We start from the raw sequence: 19832 nt of genomic DNA, 5'->3' as shown, positions 1-19832 counted from the left end.
GACTTACAAAGACTTACATATCGTCTACTGCATTTGTAACTCTGGAGCAGTAGTTAAGTGATATACAGTAAGTCATTTAAGGCAAAGTTTATTTCAAAACAAATATACACCTAAGAGTAAAACAAAATAATATAGATTTCTTTATTATTATAGTTCAGTGTGTGGATTCTTTCTTTTCCACTCCCATTGTAAACCATTAAAAACCATGAAAATAAAAGAAAGTACAATCATAGTACTAAACAACCAATATCAGTTACCATGGAGTTTTCTCCTTTATCTCTGGCTGGGTATGGCCTTATATTAAAGTAGCATTGCCAAAAATTCCAGTTAAGATCCTAAGAAATTATGTAGTGGTACCAAAACATGTGATTCTATGTGTGCTTTGTGCACAGCAAAGTAAAATGTATCAAATCATTTACAGTAAGCATGAAAGCATAGTGTTTCTCCATGGAAAGCTGCAATAACAATACCAAAAGAAACAGAAGTAAACTGGATTTCAAGACTGATAGAACTGGTTCTGTCGTTACAGACCAAAGTAATAGTAATCTCAATGCTGTTCAGACTGGAATGTTAATTGCTATAATTATTCATCTTCAACCGAGTTCAACCCCTAGAGCTGCTAGGCCACAAACAAACCCAATGCCCAACCCACAGTCAAACTGAATACATTCTAATTTATCATCAGTTTGCTGAAATTACACAGATGAATATAGTGATGCAACATCTGGTCCAGCATGTGGAATAGACACAAACTAAATACCACATAAATAACTGCTAAAATGTTTTTAAAGTAATGGCAATGGGAAGACCATCCACATCTGGAGACCTAAAAAAACAAAATGATTTTGTAAGTCCGGAAGACATGTAACAATTTAATTTAAAAAATGACTTTTGTGGCCAATTTTGCACTAATCATTTAACCTTTGACACGTTCCAGTTCTAGCTTAAGCAAAAAAAAAGACACTTTTTGCACAACACCTGATTTGGTCTTGAGCTAAGATTTTCTATCAGAGTGTACTCATCAATGTGACAAACGATACAAATTTGGCTGAAAATATGATAGATAGCCTAATGTTAGGCAGCTTCATATAGAGCTTGGTTACTACAGTAGTTTGCAAAACTCATGAGATTTGTAAATAATAGTATTAGACACTCTTGGGCCCTTGAGCAAGGCCCATAACCCTCTATGCTCCGGGGGTCCCTTACGAGGGAAATATCAAGGTCCGTGATGTCGGAGTGACGTGGGGCCACCTTCCCGTGGGCTCACCACCTGCAGGAGGGACCGTAAGGGACGGTGCTGTGAGGATTGGGCAGCAGTCAAAGGCAGGGGCCTGCTTAGACTGCTGCCCCCGCAACCCCGAATTACGGATAAGTGGGAGAAAATGAATGAATGAATGAATGAGTATTAGACACTTTGAAATCATCAATCATACTTTTAATTTAAAAACAGGTATTAATAACAAAACAGCAGTTATAAATGTGTAATTAAATAAACGATAGGTTTAAACAAAAAATATATATTCATTTAACCCGTTCCGGTGTTATAGCATGTGTGGTTTTTAAGCTATGCCATATAATCTATGCAATGTCATTTTCTTGCTCACTCTGCAAAAAATGAGAGTGTGGAATAAGTGGCATACGTAGAATAATATTTTGACATATTTTAATCACAGTAGTGTAGGACTTTGATAGACTGTGATACATGACATATTGTTCTTCTAATTTCTACTACCCACGCATTAAAAATATTGATTCATGACATTCCTTGTTAGTCTGCTTGATTTTGAATTATTGAGAACTAAATTCATGTCCTTCAGTACAAATGGAAAAATACAGTGACTCAAAGAACAGATTATAAATATAACTTTTATAATAGTGATTTTTTATTTCTCTTTACTACACCAAAATAAATAAATTAATCGATTAATTAATTAATTAAAAATCTCACCCCTTATCTATGCCTCACAGAGCTCGAGGGGTTCTTGGACCGGACATTGAGAACCATGGTTACAAACTACCAATTTCAATTTACAACCAAACAGAGAGATGGCCTTATATGAAGGTCTATCTATGTACGCTTGACTGATTCAAAGCTGTAAGGAAAAAACTCTAATTAGATTTGTTTGTGTAGAACCCCAGCACATTAGCTCTAAGCACCAACCAGGTAAAGACAGGCTGTGAAAATGTTTGCAGAACATCAACATTGCATTTTAGATTCACAAATTCTGCGACCTTTCTATTTTACCACCATGTCATTTTACCTCCTTTTAGATAATTACATCTATGTCTTTACCGAGTGAGCCATAAGCATTTAAATCCAAATGGAATAAACATACAAATCATCCATTTTTAAGAATACAAAGTGCCTTTTCAGGAGTATACAGTCTGTTTTCCAGTTTTCTTTTGCTTATCTTTCACTATAACCTTTGGCAAGGTGTGCCTTGTCTTATACATGAGTTGTCAATGGCACCACGCAATGTTCCTAGAATGACTTGCTAAGTGGAAGCGTTCAATGTGTAAACATTTGCATTTCATAGCCACCTTTTATCGTTTTAAAAAACACAAGGCTTAGGCTGGGGTCATGTCTACTGTAACTTGACATTAAATTTGTAGCCGTAGTTTATACAGCTTTTTTTTTATGATAACTCATATCAATTTGTTGATACGCATTATTAAGTTCATTGCTTGTTCTGTGTTTAATGATTAACTGTTGAAGAGAGTGGGAGTGGCTGTAAAGGAACAGCACAGTAACTTACAGTGCTTTCACGTTAGACATGAAAACGCATGGACTGAGTTAAGTGTTCAAGGGTCGCTACTTTGCACGGGATGGTTTATTAATACACTTGGACATTTTTCATGTTATGCAGAGATGTCATAACCCTGTAAGTATTATTATTATTATTATTATTATTATGTATAAACTAATACATTAATGTGAACTAACGAAAATGTCGCTGCCATATCTATTTGGTGAGAATGTATAGGAAGAAATATCCTGTTTCATAAGATCACAACCATGGGTGAAAGTAGGAAATGGCTGGCTTTTATGGTTTGTGTATGGACATTTGGGAGCTATTACTTATGCTCAGGTAAAGTTGATCAGTAACAAATAATTTATAATGTTTGTCAAAATATTTTGAAAGTAATATATTAAATACATTTTTTGTACCCGGATTTTGTATTGGGCCACTTGCATGTGCATATAAGAAATAATCAATAACAGCAATTAATTATAAAACAAAAGTAAATGTTTAATTGTAATGATACAAATAGATAGATACAACTTTACTGTTATTTCATAGTACAGGTACACAGCAACGAAATGCAGTTTGGCATCTACCAGAAGTGCAAAAAGTAGCAATCGTGCAAATACAAATGTTTCTTTTGAAATATTTGTTTTATATTATTATATTAGACTTTTTTTTTTTTTTTTACATATAAAATTTTCTTTACATAAGTAATTTCTTAAATCCCATGCAAATTCTAATCCATATTGTTTTGATATTTCAGTTTCTGCCAATCCCAGCCTCTGGGGAAAGAAGGTGGACTTTGTTGGTGTGGGTTCATGTCACTGGGAGCTGAATAAAACGTTCTCTATGCCGCCTTTAAAGGAACTAAGCGTGTGTGTTGACCTCATGCGATGGATTCCCAGTGCATCCTGGACTGCTTTTGTGTACAATAAGCCAGGAGGACATAAAATCGAACTTGGTTTGGCTGGAACAGGGGGCAATTTGAAAGCCTGGCTTTTTGGAGAGGAATGGATGATTGCACATTTCTTGCCCCTTCTAAGCTGGCACACAGTTTGCCTGACATGGTCAAATCACAATAGAACATTCCAGATGATTATTAATGGCACAGTTTATTTAAATGTGAAAGTAAACGAATCAATGCCCAGTAGCCTGGCTCCGAGTGGCACTCTGACTTTGGGGGCGTCTCACAGAATTATTGGTGGAGTTATGATTTTTGAAACGGGCACAAATTACATTGGGGAAATGACCCTGTTCCGTATGTGGGGATTGGTTCTGACATCACAGCAGCTTACTGATTTGAAGTGTATTAGTGGAAATGTTGTAACCTGGAGCATGAATAACTGGGAATATCACAGTTGCCCACCAGTAACCGACCACAAGCTGAAGTGTGGTGAGACAAACCTACAGATATTAAATGTTGATTTTAAATGAATGATTTTTATATAAATAAATGATTTTGAATTAATTGACACAATACATGACAAGGACTTTAGAACTAGGGCTTTATGAATCTGTCAAAAAAAAAAAAAAATAGTATAATTCTGTCAGATTTAGAAGGATCATAAAACTCCAATAGTGCAGTGGATACAAATTTACTAATAGTAACGTTTGCACCAACACTGCTTGTGAAAATCTGTGTATAATTATGAAGTTATAAATCTTGTTGTTATTTCAGAGTGTCCAAAGTATATGATAAATATGAAGGTATTCCTTACACAAAAGATCAATTACAATTTAAATGGCAGTATGATCAAGGAAATCACAGAACAGTGGGTAAGCAATAAAACAGATCAACATTATTTTAATCAAATAGCAGCGTAAAAAAACCATGCAATTTTTTAAATGGGATGTCATTAAACCTTTTCCTTTCTTTTCCTTTTCAGCTGCAGAGCATTTTCCCTCAGAATGTTTCTCTGAATTATGTGTTGATATCACATCTACGGTAATTTTTCGCATAATGTCTTATGTATAAGGTCAAGTGTATTATTGTCATTTGATTCTAATGATGTTTTAACAATTATTTATTTGTCTATACTTTGTTTTAAATCATTCTTATTCTTAATGATATTAGTTTTATTTAATTGTCACGCTTCAGTTGACAGAGCTATAATGAAAGCATTTAATAACGATATGTAACTGGAATACTTTCTGTTTAAAATCAGCCAAACACAGGGCAAAGAGACACAACTCAGTGAAAAAAACAATACTGAAATCCAGGTAAGGGAAAACGAATGGACAGATAATGACATACTATTACAAAGATTTGAAAATGTTGGGCATATACTGTGCTAATAAACATTTTGCACCTTTGCAGGAGGGTAATATTGTGTTATATAAAACAGAATGGTAAAGTGAATACATTTATTACTATACTGTACATACACACAGCTGAATCAATAAATTATCTATCATACTTAATATATGTTTTTTTCATCACACATTGAAAGGTTCAGCAGCCTGGTATATGTGACAGTAAATCCTGCAGGTGCTGTAGATGAGACTCAGGCTCTGCTGTGGAAACTGTTAGCACCCACCTACATCCACAGTGATCACATCATCCTACAGACTGATCTGGCTTCTATGTACATCCATCCTCGAGGTATGTCTGTGAATGAGTGTGTATCAATCAGTATTGTTTCTATGCACAAAAAAAGCATTGTTTTTAATCGTAGATGTCTCTTCTTGCTCATCCTATTCCAGTAACAAACTCTGAAGGCTCCATGAACTCTACAGAATCAGGTTAGAGTAAAGTAACTACTTTTAATACCAATTGGAATACCATTTTGTTGCAAACAAAAGTGCTGAACAAATGGTGTTGTGTGCAATACGATTCAAAATGATCATTTAGCTGACCCTGCAAGATCAAGTTAACATAGAGCTCAGCAATGGAATATACCCAATCTAATCATTCATGATCTTACTATTTGAAGGTCTCTCTAGGGTTAACTCTTTAAAGTTAAACAAGCAACTATCGAGTATAATAATAAAAAAAAAACAGTTGGCACTGGGAAGTAAAAAAGTGTCATCTCTTGTTGGTGAAAATAAAATCTTGGGTGATTTTGATTGAAACTGGAAGTGACACCATAAAGTTTACATTTAAACAAACACCAATATAGATGCAGTATGTTTTTTATATATATATATATATATATATATATATATATATATATATATATATATATATATATATATATATATATATATATATATATAATTGATAGTCTTTTATCATGATTGACTGACTCATGTTTCAAGTCGCTGAATATTACTCCACAGTATTTTTGGTTTGTTAATTATAACTAATGCGGCAAATCATGTTTGTCGGTTATGTTTAACTCCTACACCTCATAAAAAGGAAACTACTCTTTATTATTGTTATTTATTTATTTTATTTATTTATTTTTTATTAATTTTTAATTTTTTTATCTCCTCCAGGTTTTATAGACACTTTTTATAGAGTTCATATGAACCTTACAATTATTGGTGTTGTGTGGGACCCAGCTGAAACCATTCTACTCTGGGTAAACTTCACACACACACACACACACACACACACACACACACACACACACACACACACACACACACACACACACACACACACACACACACAAACAAACAAACAAAAACAAACAAATGGATACCTCTAAAAATATTTGTTTGTCCTTAGCTCCAGCAAACATTAGGAGGAAGCCACAAAATGAAAACTGTCAATTTCAAGCTAACCAGTATTCCTAAGTAAGTGTATAGATTGTATTTTCAGTGTATTTTGCTGCCTGAATCATTTTACATGATTATAATTACTGTGCTGATGCTGTAAACCACCTCTTATGTCAGTGTATGTGTGTTTCCTTTCCTTCCTTTCTTCTTGCAAACAGAAAAAATGGAATGAGTAAATATTTGCCATACTTCAGGTACTGCATTTAGATATCAATAAACTAATGAACTTCACCATTGTGCAGATCACTTTGTGCAGCTGTCATTGAATTAAACCATTTCTTTGTGTCACATGTATATAGGTATAGTTGCACCTTCCAGGTCCAGGCCTCTTCTTCAGTGAATGTCACTGAAAATGGATTAATTATTTTTGACCTCTTAACAAAAGGATTTGCCAATAGTTCTCTCACAATTAATGTCCCAACTGATGAGATCAGCATTTTACACATAGGTATGCCATACACACTACCAACAAACACTGTACATGCTACAAAATACTGTATATATAGTGTATTTAGTGTACAGGTATACATGGGTCATAAATGGCCTTGCTTTACTTGGCAAGATGGCCCATTTGGTGTTCTGCATTTTCAGTATAAAGTTGATGCAGTAGATAAGACTTTATTGTAAAAATTCATCTCAATTATTTTAACATGAAAGAAAAAACTTTAGTAATAAATAAGCAAACAAACAAACATAAATAATACAAATATAATACAAATAAAAAATGTTTAAAAGTAAACATACAGACATACACAGACGGACAAGCTTTTAATAAACATGGTCTCGGATCGGATATTATTATTATTATTATTATTATTATTATTATTATTATTATTATTATTATTATTATTATTATTATTATTATTATTATTATTTAATAGATGCCATAATAACCTTCTGAACATAGTTTAGATCAACCGAAAGCAAGGCACCCACACACACACCCACACCCACACCCACACACACACACACACACACACACACACACACACACACACACACACATACCACACATGCATATATATGTGTTAAATGTTATCTTCTGTTTATTGCCTTTCTCTCTTTTCTTCCTTTCTTACAGAGCCTGGGTTCTGTCCAGAGGAAACCACTTTAACAGTTTATGGCCATTACATATGGTCCTCCACTCCAGCGCAAGACATCTGTGAGATGAAGTGTGAGAAGGGAAATGATGTTGCTGTTAGACTTTGGTATGAAGTTTACAACTTTACTATGTTTGTGTCACACCACTGTTTATCATCTGTTTTTCTACTACAAGATAATAACATAAAAATTAAAAGATTAATTATATTTAATGTTTGGCTTTGTGCGTCACAGGGCACACACAATCATTACATAAAGTACACAATTTTTTGCTTGTTGAATATATATATATTTTTTTACAAGCTTATGACAAGCAATTTACCTTAAAGCAAAAATTATCTTTGAAGATACTGCATGCAAATTCAAACATATCTCACATATTAATCCTTGGACAGTTTATGATAACAATGAAAAATTTAATAACTAAGGCACAACTCATTTATTTTATGGAGCCCGTGTTCAGTATATGATGACGACAATGTTAGCTTTGGGTTTGTTTGCTTCTGGGATGTATTGAATCCTGGGGAAAAATATGTTCTGAGAAAAAAAAAAGTCCCTAGTTGACCCTGTGTTTTTTTTTATAAAAGAAAAGATTGTGTAAAGTATTTTAAAAGAATGTACATTTAAAAATGAACATTTTTGGCCTTCAGTAAACTAGATGACAGTACAAATGCAGCAAAATGGGATTCACCAGACTTGTCCAAATGTGAGAAAGTTCTGACTGACATTAATGACTTAGAAAATGTCACAGTTACAGAAAGTAAGTGCTTTATATATTTCTATATCTATTCAAATTATTAATTGTATTTTTTGGATACTGTTGTTGCCTTTGGCTTAATAATTCCACAAATAAATCAATAAATTATTATCTAGTTTTATATTTACAATTCACAGAGCTACAGTCTCACAATTCATTAGGAACATGTCAATAAATTAAACACATGCTTTCTGAGAGAAAAGTTTTTTTGTTTTGTTTTTTGCTAGGAAATAGATTAAAAGTTTTTCCTCCTGTCATCTTGAGCCTATGAATCTGGCTCGAATGATCTGCTTCTGTATTTTCTATCTACCAGACAATTCAGCTGAAATTGTTGCTATGATTGAGAATTTGCTGCAGAACCAGACAGATTTGAGTACATCTGAGATGAACACTGTGTTGCACAAACTGTCTGATGTCACACATGTTGGTACCATGAACACTCAGCTGGCCAACAACATTATAAGCGTGGTGTCAGATCTCTTTGTTTGCACACCTTTTCTTGCTGAAGCCACAAATGAGTAAGTAAAGCAACTCTTAGTATTGCATGTAAACTTGTTTAATGAGACATTTAAATGAAGTAAAATATTTTAAATATCTGCATTTTTACTGTCATTAATCATCATTTACTGCATCAGTTTGATTTGGATTGTGTCACAGTTCCAGCAAGTGAACCAAACCTATGCACTGTTTCTTAATTCTTTCAATGCTACATTTTCAGTTTTCTGTCTTCCTTTTTTTTCTCTGTGGTTTAGAATTCTCTCAATTACTGACCAAGTTGGAAACAGGGTGGATTTCTCTGGAGACTATCATAACACCACAGTTCCATCACTGGCACTGCAGCTAATCAATCAAGATCCATTGCTTTTTCAAGGACTCACATTTGGCGTGTCCTCTTTTGAGACAGGACATTCTCCTGAGGTAAGACTTACAAATCACCATTTAAACCATTGCTGAAACACTGACACAAAACAAGTGGGTTTATTCTAAGAAGATGGAAGCATGATTAGAGAAGGTATACAGTAACTGAACTGAGCAACAGCAACAGAACAGCTATTGTCTCCTCTCTCTTGCAGATATTTCTCACCCAGTCCTTTGTTGAGCAGTCTGACAGTGGCACTGTGGCATCAATATCTGTACCTGTTGCCCTGGAGATGTTCTTCCCCCAGAGTATCAGAAGTCGTGTTCAGTTTCATTTTTATGGCAGTGAAAATCTATTTCAGGTAATAGCCACCTCCACAATTTACACATACCAATATCAAATTCCCCCTTGTTGTCTTATCTAGGTTGATTGTATGTTTTTGAAATACACTTTATTTTATTCTTTAAAAAATATAATAAACTACAATGGTTCTTGATGTCATAGAAATTATACTAAATATCTCTAGGTAAGTAAAGAACTAAGGATTTGCTGAAACAAACCTTAAATGTTGATTACAAAAAGAGTAAAGTTTGAAATTTCAGAGGACAGCACACACTCCTTGCTAGGAAAGTAGACGTGCTTTAACACTTTTTAATAGCATTTGCATTTAACAAGTCTAGGTACACTATATTGCCAAAAGTATTGGGTCACCTGGTCATAAGTATGGTATGTGATTTTTGAGCATTGCATTCCACATTTAGTCTGAGTTTGCTCTTATAATTTCCTTTCTTCTTCTGGGAAGCTGTTCCACTAGATGGTTTGCTTATGGATATTTGTGTTCATCAGCCACAAGCACATTACAAAAGGCAGGTACTGGTGTAGATGAGGTGAGGAGGCCTGGGGTGCAGTCAGCTTACAATTGATCCCAAAGGTGTTCAGTAGGATTGTAATTAGAGCTCTATAGCAGGCCACTCAAGATCTTCCTCTGCAAAGCATGTAAACCAGATCTACAAGGAGCTCACTTTATGCACAGGGCCATTGCCATGCTGGAACAGGTTTGGGTTTCTAAGTTCAAGTAAATGCAAAATTGTATTATAGCGTAGTTCCAATACTTTTGTCAATATAGTGTATGTGCTGTTTTTCCACAAACTCAGTTTCCATACAAGGAGTTGTTTTCCTTAGAGATTGAAATGGGTGTTAAAGAATCTTTTGAATTTATAAAAGAAAGATAAAGCAAGGTGGAAAATAATAAGTTTCAACAATTGTCATTACACTTGTCACTGGGACATTTTTCGAAAACATATAAGGTATATAGTAGCCCTTAAAATTTTAACTTTGTCCCTTAAATGGTTTAAAGCTGGGTTTACTTACATACTGTAGATAAAAGATACACACCTAAAAGTACAATGTGCCCCTGTGACAAAAGTATATGAATTTAATCTTGATTATCCCATGTGTAGGACCATAATAGTAGCCTGGTGATGAATTCCTATGTGATTTCTGCTAGTGTAACTAACACTAGTGTGACTGCCTTGAGGGACCCAGTTGTAATCACTCTCCTTCATCTACAGCCCAAAGAGGTCTGTAACAGCATACAGCTGCTAAGTACAAGTGTAATAAATATGGTGGTAAATTTTATGTGATATTTAAACTTAGTCAGAAATTTGCTCTTTTTCTTTCTTGTAGGACCATGAAACGGTTCAATGTGTCTACTGGAACTTAGAAATGAACTGTAAGTCAGTAGGTCAATAAGTCAATAAGTAATCTATCTATCTATCTATCTATCTATCTATCTATCTATCTATCTATCTATCTATCTATCTATCTATCTATCTATCTATCTATCTATCTATCTATCTATCTATCTATCTATCTATCTATCTATCTATCTATCTATCTATCTATCTATCTGTTTTTCTCGTGATGCATCTGTTTGTGTGACAGATGGAAAAGGAGGTTGGGATGATACTGGATGCCAGGTTAAATATAGCAATGCCACTCATACATCATGCCACTGTTTTCACCTCACACACTTTGGAGTGCTGTTGGTAAGTTCACATTGTGTATATTTGAATATATGCAAAATGTATAGAATAACATTTCTTAACACTTATTTTATACTATACCTTTCTTTCAGGATATATCCAAAACTCCCATAAACCCCAAAGATGACATGATTCTCACAATCATTACGTACCTGGGCTGTGGCTTGTCTTCGATCTTTCTAGGCATCACTTTGCTGACTTATATGGCCTTCGAGTGAGTTACATAACATTAATGGCTTCTTAGCATTCTGTGAAAGACTGGCAGTGTCATAATTTCTGAACCTGCATTTTTTTACTTGTTGAACAGGAAGCTGCGGCGAGATTACCCATCAAAGATCCTTATCAACCTTTCAGGGGCCTTGCTTGGGCTCAACATGCTCTTTCTCGTTAATTCCTGGCTTGGTTCATTTAACAACTATAATCTTTGTATTGTTTTGGCTGCCATTCTTCACTACTTCTTTCTGGCCACATTTACTTGGATGGGATTAGAGGCGATCAACATGTATCTGGCATTTGTGAAAGTCTTTAATGTCTATGTCCCATCCTACATCCTTAAATTTTGTGCTCTTGGATGGGGTAAGACATTTTTGTTTAGAATATATATATAGTTTTCTGATCAATTGAATCAAAGAAAAGCAAAGTTGTTAAAGTTTTAGTGGAAGTGAAAGATTTTAGATATACATTAATCCCCCTCTTTGCCGTGGTTTCTGATCTCGCGCCCCCGGTTGATCGCGGAATTGCATTTGCCACATAACTAATTTGTTTAGCTGATTTTCCCGGTCTCTTGTGGATAGCATGATAGACCAAAAAACGTATAGGGGATTGTTTTTATGGAGTTTTAGGTTGAAATAATGACATTTATTAATAAAAATATAATTATTAATTATAAAATGAAGTAAAATGTTAATACAGTGCAGTTTTGGAACGTAACCAACGTGATAAACGGGGGATTACAGTATAACAAAATAAGTAGCAGTGTTTAAAAACACACCCAAGTGTTTTGGGTTGTTATTTCTTAAAAATCTCTGATTCAAATCATTATTAATCCTCAGTAATAAATATAATATTAAAAACAGGATCACCTTGCATGATGCTATTCTACATTTCCCTGGGCCCATTAGTATTGGTGTGATAGTAAAGCTGTTTGACAGCCACAGAGCAGGCAATAGAGATGAGAAACAGAGCACTGTAATTTAAGATGAATAAACTGTTCACCAAATGATGCTATCAGGGTGCTGCTAATTTTCAAACCATTCTTTGCAGGTTTACCTTTGATAATTGTCAGTGTAGTGCTTGCAGTGGATAAAGACTGCTATGGTAGCAAAAATTCTCTAAAACCGGTTGAAGATTTATCATCTTTGTAAGTGTTTTAAGCTCTATACTGTACAATTCAGATTCAGATCAACCTGTATAAAGGTTCTTTATACAGGTTGATCTGAATCTGGATTCCTTCCTGTTGTGTTTCACAGCTGCTGGTTACAGAATGACATAGCATTCTATCTGACAGTGGTGTCATTTGTGGTGCTGATCCTGATCTGCAACATTTGCGTGTTCATCGTGGTGCTGGTGCAGATACGAGGCATGCAGCTCAGTGCAGCTGCAGGCCACTGCAGTAGAATGCTGCATGAAATACGGGTGGTTGTCAGTCTCACTTTCCTTCTGGGTTTCACATGGATGCTGGCTTTCTTTACATGGGGCCCGATGCGAGTCCTTTTTCTTTATCTCTTCTCAATCCTCAATACTCTTCAAGGTAAGAAAGTAGCTGGAGTGACATAAAAAGAAATAAACTATAGTAAATAATAGAAACTTTATTTAGAAAACTCCTCCTGTGAATGTAGGACATTTTTAGTTTGTGTTAATGTCAAGTTTCTAAAGGTTCTGTCTTTGTATGATTTCTGACATATTTACTGCTTTGCACCCAGACTCTAAACTCTTAAGCAAACTGTGCTGCAAACTTGTTAAATCATGAGACTTGACATGTATTGCTCAGTATTATAGCAGAGACAACAATAAAATACCATCATGTGAGCATCAGTCGTACTTCTTAAAAAATCTACTAAACTATCTGTCATCTTTGTGTACTCTTCAGGCTTTTTTATATTTCTGTTCCACTGCCTCATGAAAGAAAATGTGCGTAAGCAATGGAGAATTCACCTCTGCTGTGGAAGATTTAAACTCAGTGGCCACTCAGGTTGGGATTTAAGCTGAAGAACATATAGATCTGTACTTGTGTTCACATTCAGTGTCATGTTGCATGACAATTTAACTAAAAAACTGTTTACATTTTATCCTCAGATTGGAGTGGTTCAGGGACACTGGGTGGAAAAGCTAAGGGTGCAAAATTGGCTCACACTCAATCTGTAACCACAAGTGAACGCAAAATTTCCAGCAGCAGCCAGAAAGATGAAAACTAGAGACAAGAGACAACATCATTTACTGCTCCGTGTCTTGGATGCTGCATGATGCAGTTTGATCCAATATGTTTCTACTTCTATGATATATGTAATCCTGTTATTAAAACTGTTAATGCAATTTCTTTACCCTCTCTTTTATAATGCAGTTTTTTTGCATCAACCTGTGAAATGCCTGCTATCTAATTATTCAATTACAGTATTTCTCAGTTGCTTTGGAGCATTTTTCGAATCATCCTTAATATTTGCAAACCAGTAAATGCATTCTCAAAACAATTTGTACAAAGAGCACAACACATTGGATTTCTTGCAAAAGCCTGTACTTTTCTCGAAATCTCTCAAAAGTATTTTTGTCAATGAACTTGTCTTTCCCATCAGAATAAAAAGCCCCTTTGATATTTTTCACAAAAATCATCAAAATGTTTAGTCATGTTGGCAGTATGACGGTGCAGAGTTTCAGGACTTCCTGCTGTATGGTATATATACATTTCAGCAGCACAAATTCATTTATTTGATTGCATATTTGATTTATATTGATTGCAGAATTCACACTTTTACTGTACTGTAGTGTTCATTCATTTCTTGGTTGTTCATCCATTTTCAGAAATTGTAATTCTTTTGTGTACGAGATTCACCTTTGACCTGTTTTAGAGAACTAGTTGATTATTGGTTGATCGGATGCCATACACTCGCCTTCATTAGTGACAATCGAGATTTATCTGCCCAACTTATTAATTCAAGAAACATTTACACAAAATATAGAAATTTTAGATGACAGATGTTGACAACTGGCTTAACCATTTTGCATTCAATGACTCATACAATGAACTGATGCCGAGATGTTTTGGGGGTTCAGACTATTCAGGTAAAACCAGTATAATATATTATGATCAACATGACATAAACAACTGATACAACAGCAGACAATTGTACACAATAAATTAAATAGATGTACTAAAGCATTCACAATTACAAGACACAAGAAATGTTGTTATGATGAGCTAAAATGAGTAAATGATGTGGAGGTTAAACAAGGAGTTTCAAGAATTTATTTTCTGACCTGAGAAACGCTCCAGAGCACCTGAGAAAAACTGAAATTATTTCTTTAGTAGAGAAGAGTAGATAAAATGCACATAAATAGATGAATTGTGCGTAGTCTACACCGCTTATTATAAGTCATGGGCCAGTAGACACGTGCCGCTTAAATAAAATGCATGCTCAAATACATAGCTAAACAATTACTCTGTAACTGGCACTATTAATGAGTATAAACCGAAAACACACATTCAGAGAGCAATACTAGTTTTTTATTCTCAGTGCTGTAGACACAGGGCTAAATTCTATAACTTTTTTTTAACAATTTAAAATTATTTATAGTTTTTGCCACGTATTTTAGTTTTTGTATTTATAATGCAGGATACTGATGCTTCAGTGGAGAGGGTCCTTATCAATGCACAAATTGTTTATGCCTGGCAGCAAGCATTTAAAGAGCAAATAATAACAGCACGTTAAACGTATTTCAACATGCAGGCTATAGGAATACTGCTAACTATTCACCATGTAACATCTCAAATGTCACACTATACAGCAAGGAAAAAAGCAAACAGTAGACATGGTCAAAGAGTTTCGCTAAAAATAAAGAAGTGAGTATCAGAAAGACAGATGGACAAACAACTGACTGAATACTCTTTTTTTTCTGAGACATTTGGTACAAGCACCAGGAAAAGTCTTCAGGAGGCACTAGGCTGCCAATTACTTTATGGTGTAAATGTTTGAGATAAGTCTTCAAGCGCCCCCTTCTGGTATGTCTCTTTAAATACATTAGTTAAATTACTGCATCAGATGGAGGGAGATACAAGATAAAATGAAGGCCCTGTTGATTTCTTCGACAGTCATTGTGGCAGCTAGAACCACACAAATGGTTCAGTGTTAAACAACTCTTGCAGCTTTAATAGAGCCACAGTCTTTTCCTATCTGTGCGTGATTTAAAAAAAACATGGTGGAATCTAAGTAACTTAAACGCTTTCTTGAAATAACTGACGTTTTGTGTGCTACGCATATCGGTTGTGTTGCACGTGTTGAATAAACACTATTGATCTGTGACAATACACCCGAAAGGTACATAACTCCACATTCCACGGGCTGTGGAACACGGATGACTTTAATTATCAGCACATTCTCTGACTCTTATTGACATTCATTGTATAAATGTTCCAGCAACATTCAGCAAATCAATTTATAATATATAGATCTGCACCAGAAAGAAACAACTGACTACATTATTGTATGTCATGTTTTAGGAATCAGTTGACAAAAAGCTCATCTAAAGGATCATACCAACACTAAAAAGCAGTTAAATGGGTGTTTTGATATCCCCTTATATTCACAGGAGATCTTCTTGCTCAGAGTGTGACATTTGTTTTTGTGGAAATTCAGTGGTCCATCTGGTAATAAGTATGTAATTCTGTTTCAGATACCTACCCTTATGTACTCTTTATTTAACAACATTATGCCAACATTAAGACATTAAGATTTTGTAGAGGTCCTAATCCCATTCAAATATCCGAATATTCACTTCAATAATTTATTGAGTATAAAAATATTCAGGGTATTTAGTAGAACAGAACACATTAGGTTCAGATTTTTATTTATATTATTTATAGGCCATTCTTTTTTTGGCTAAAATTCATTCAATGTGTTCTTCTTCTTCTTCTTTCAGATGCTCCCATTAGGGGTCGCCACAGCGGATCATCCGTCTCCATACCACCCTGTCCTCTTTATCTGCCTCTTTTACACCAACTACCTGCATGTCTTCCCTCACCACATCCATGAACCTACTCCTTGGCCTTCCTCTTTTCCTCCTACCTGGTGGCTCCATCTTCAGCATTTTTCTACCAATATAATTCATGTCCCTTCTCTGCACATGTCCAAACCATCTCAATCTCGCCTCCCTCACCTTGTCACCAAAACATCCTACATGTGCTGTCCCTCTAATAAACTCATTTCTAATCTTGTCCATCCTCGTCACTCCCAACGAAAACCTCAACATCTTCAGCTCTGCTACCCCCAGCTCCACCTCCTGTTTTTTACTCAATGCCACTGTCTCTAATCCATACAACATCGCAGGTCTCACCACAGTCCTATAAACTTTCCCTTTCATTCTTGCAGATACTCTTCTATCACAAATCACTCCTGTCACTCTTCTCCACCCACTCCACCCTGCCTGCACTCTTTTCTTTACTTCCCTAACACACTCTCCATTACTTTGCACTGTTGACCCCAGGTACCTGAACTCCTCCACCTTCTCCACCTCTTCTCCCTGCAACCGCATCACTCCACTGCCCTCCCTCTCATTCACACACATGTATTCTGTCTTACTCCTACTGACTTTCATTTCCCTTCTCTCCAGCGCATATCTCCACCTCTCCAGGCCTTCTCAACCTGCTCTCTACTCTCACCACAAATCACAATATCATCTGCAAACATCATAGTCCAGGGAGACTCCTGTCTGACCTCGTCCATCAACCTGTCCATCACCACTGCAAACAGGAAAGGGCTCAGGGCCGATCCTTGATGCAGTCCAACCTTCACCCTGAACCAGTCTGTCGTACCTACTGCACACTTTACTGCCGTCACACTGTCCTCATACATGTCCTGCACCACCCTCACATACTTCTCTGACACACCTGACTTCCTCATACAATACCACAACTCCTCTCTCGGCACCCTGTCGTACGCTTTCTCTAAATCCACAAATACACAATGCAGCTCCTTCTGTCCTTCTCTATACTGCTCCATCAACATCCTCAAAGCAAATAAGGCATCTGTGGTGCTCTTCCTCGGCATGAAACCATACTGTTGCTCACAGATGGTCACCTCTTCTCTCAGCCTGGCTTCCACTACTCTTTCCCATAACTTCATGGTGTGACTGATCAACTTAATTCCCCTGTAGTTACTGCAGGTCTGCACATCTCCCTTATGCTTAAAGATCGGTACCAGCACACTCCTTCTCCATTCCTCAGGCATCCTCTCCCCTTCCAGAATCCTGTTAAACAATCTGGTTAAAAACTCCACTGCCATCTCTCCTAAACATCTCCACGCTTCTACCGGTATGTCATCTGGTCCAACCGACTTTCCATTCTTCATCCTCTTAATCGCTGCTCTCACTTCCTCCTTACTAATCCTATCTACATCCTGCTTCCCCAACTCCACATCCTTCAACCTTCTCTCTCTCTGATTTTCCTCATTCATCAGCTGCTCAAAATACTCCCTCCATCTTCTCAACACACTCTCCTCACTAGTCAACACATTTCCCTCTCCATCCTTTATTGCTCTAACTTGCAGTACATCCTTCCCAGCTCGGTCCCTCTGCTTGGCCAATCGGTATAAATCCTTTTCTCCTTCCTTAGTGTCCAACCTCTTATACAGTTCCTCATATGCCTTTTCCTTGGCTTTCGCCACATCCCTTTTAACCTGCTGCCGCATCTCCTTGTACTCCTGCCTACTTTTCTCATCACTCTGTCGATCCCACTTCTGTTTTGCCAATCTCTTTCCCCTAATGCTCTCCTGCACTTCCTCATTCCACCACCACGTCTCCTTGTCTTGCTTTCTATTTCCAGATGTCACACCAAGTACTTTTCTAGCTGCCTCCCTCATCACTCCTGCAGTAGTTGCCCAATCATCCGGCACCTCTTCACCACCACCAAGCCCCTGTCTGACCTCTTCCCTGAACCTCACACTACACTCTTCCTCCTTCAGTTTCCACCATCTTATTCTTCTTTCAAACCTTACTTTCCTCCTCTTCTTCTTCGCCTCCAAAACCATCCTACAGACCACCATCCGATGCTGTCTAGCTACACTGTCCCCCGCCAACACCTTACAGTCTCCAATCTCCTTCAGGTTGCATCTCCTACACAGAAGATAATCCACCTGTGTGCACCTTTCTCCACTCTTATACGTCACCCTATGATCCTCCTTCTTCTTAAAATACGTGTTCACCACTGCCATTTCCATCCTTTTAGCAAAATCTACCACCATCTGCCCTTCCACATTCCTCTCCTTAAAACCATACCTACCCATCACCTCCTCATCACCTCTGTTCCCTAAACCTACATGCCCATTAAAGTCTGCCCCAATCACCAATTGTTCTTTCCTAGGTACACCATCTACCACTTCATCTAATTCACTCCAGAATCTTTCTTTCTCCTCCATCTCACAGCCAACTTGTGGAGCATAGGCACTGATGACATTTATCATCATCCCTTCAACTTCCACCTTCACGATCATCACCCTATCAGAAACTCTCTTCACCTCCACTACACTCTTACTGTACGCTTCCTTCAGAATCACCCCTACACCATTTCTCTTCCCATCCACACCATGATAAAACAGTTTAAACCCACCTCCAATGTTCCTGCCCTTACTCCCTTTCCACTTGGTCTCCTGAACACACAACACATCTACCTTTCTCCTCTCCATCATATCAGCTATCTCTCTCCCTTTACCCGTCATAGTACCAACATTTAAAGTACCAACCCGAACCTCTACTCTCCTACACTGCTCCTTTTCCTGCCGTCTCTGTAGACGCCTTCCTCCTCTCCTTCTCCTCCTTCGGCCAACAGTAGCCCAATTTCCACCGGTACCCTGTCGGCTAACGATACCTGTGGCGGTCGTTGTTAACCCGGGCCTCGACCGATCCGGTATGAAATTCTCATTTGTGATCCGCATATTTGATTTGGCACATGTTTTACGCTGGATGCCCTTCCTAACGCAACCCTCCCCATTTACCCGGGCTTGGGACCGGCACTAAGAGTACACTGGCTTGTGCCCCCCTAATGGCTGGGTTTCATTCAATGTGTTCTAATTTGTTCAAATGACCTGGAAAGTACACTGACAAATATCAGACCTTGTGTTGTGATTTTCACACCCTGGAAAAATATTTTCAGAACGTGTAAAAAAAAAAAAGAAGAAAATACGCAGTTGAATAGGAATGTTTAGAATTAGCACAGCATCACAACTCCATAAGATCTCCTCTTGATTCCATTTTACTTGTGGGGGGAAAAAATCTGGAAAAGTAAAATGATTAATAAGACAAGTTCATTTGTAGTTGTGCTAAAGTCATTGCTTTTCTAAGAAGTGCGTTTTTTTCACTTCTGCGTCAGTGTGGTTTGACCAGTTCAGGCACATTCT

The 19832-nt window shown here is 36.7% G+C and overlaps 1 protein-coding gene across 2 annotated transcripts; it reads left to right on the top strand.

Annotated features, from left to right (window-relative positions):
* Nucleotides 1-2774: 2774 nt before the first annotated feature.
* adgrg4a (adhesion G protein-coupled receptor G4a) lies at nucleotides 2775-14052 on the top strand. 2 transcript variants are annotated; one of them, XM_083560111.1, is made up of 27 exons: nucleotides 2775-2882; nucleotides 2976-3089; nucleotides 3511-4140; nucleotides 4426-4523; nucleotides 4634-4692; nucleotides 4913-4967; nucleotides 5065-5096; nucleotides 5198-5349; nucleotides 5451-5489; nucleotides 6186-6271; nucleotides 6421-6488; nucleotides 6629-6664; nucleotides 6770-6918; nucleotides 7552-7678; nucleotides 8222-8331; nucleotides 8642-8846; nucleotides 9081-9246; nucleotides 9402-9548; nucleotides 10648-10767; nucleotides 10874-10919; nucleotides 11132-11235; nucleotides 11325-11446; nucleotides 11540-11808; nucleotides 12496-12592; nucleotides 12702-12982; nucleotides 13322-13423; nucleotides 13528-14052. In XM_083560111.1, the coding sequence occupies exons 2-27, from the start codon at nucleotides 3017-3019 to the stop codon at nucleotides 13644-13646; spliced, it is 3492 nt and encodes a 1163-aa protein (XP_083416237.1). In that variant the 5' UTR covers nucleotides 2775-2882; nucleotides 2976-3016; the 3' UTR covers nucleotides 13647-14052. The 2 variants fall into 2 exon arrangements, with proteins under 2 accessions (XP_083416237.1, XP_083416238.1); XM_083560112.1 differs by having other exon boundaries at nucleotides 2776-2882; nucleotides 2985-3089.
* The last annotated feature ends 5780 nt before the right edge of the window (nucleotides 14053-19832 follow it).

This window comes from Silurus aristotelis (assembly GCF_946808225.1).
Source record: "Silurus aristotelis genome assembly, chromosome: 14".
Classification (NCBI taxonomy): Eukaryota; Metazoa; Chordata; class Actinopteri; order Siluriformes; family Siluridae; genus Silurus; species Silurus aristotelis.
The sequence above is the reverse complement of the archived record's forward strand: the minus strand, read 5'-3'. Positions and strand labels throughout refer to the sequence as shown.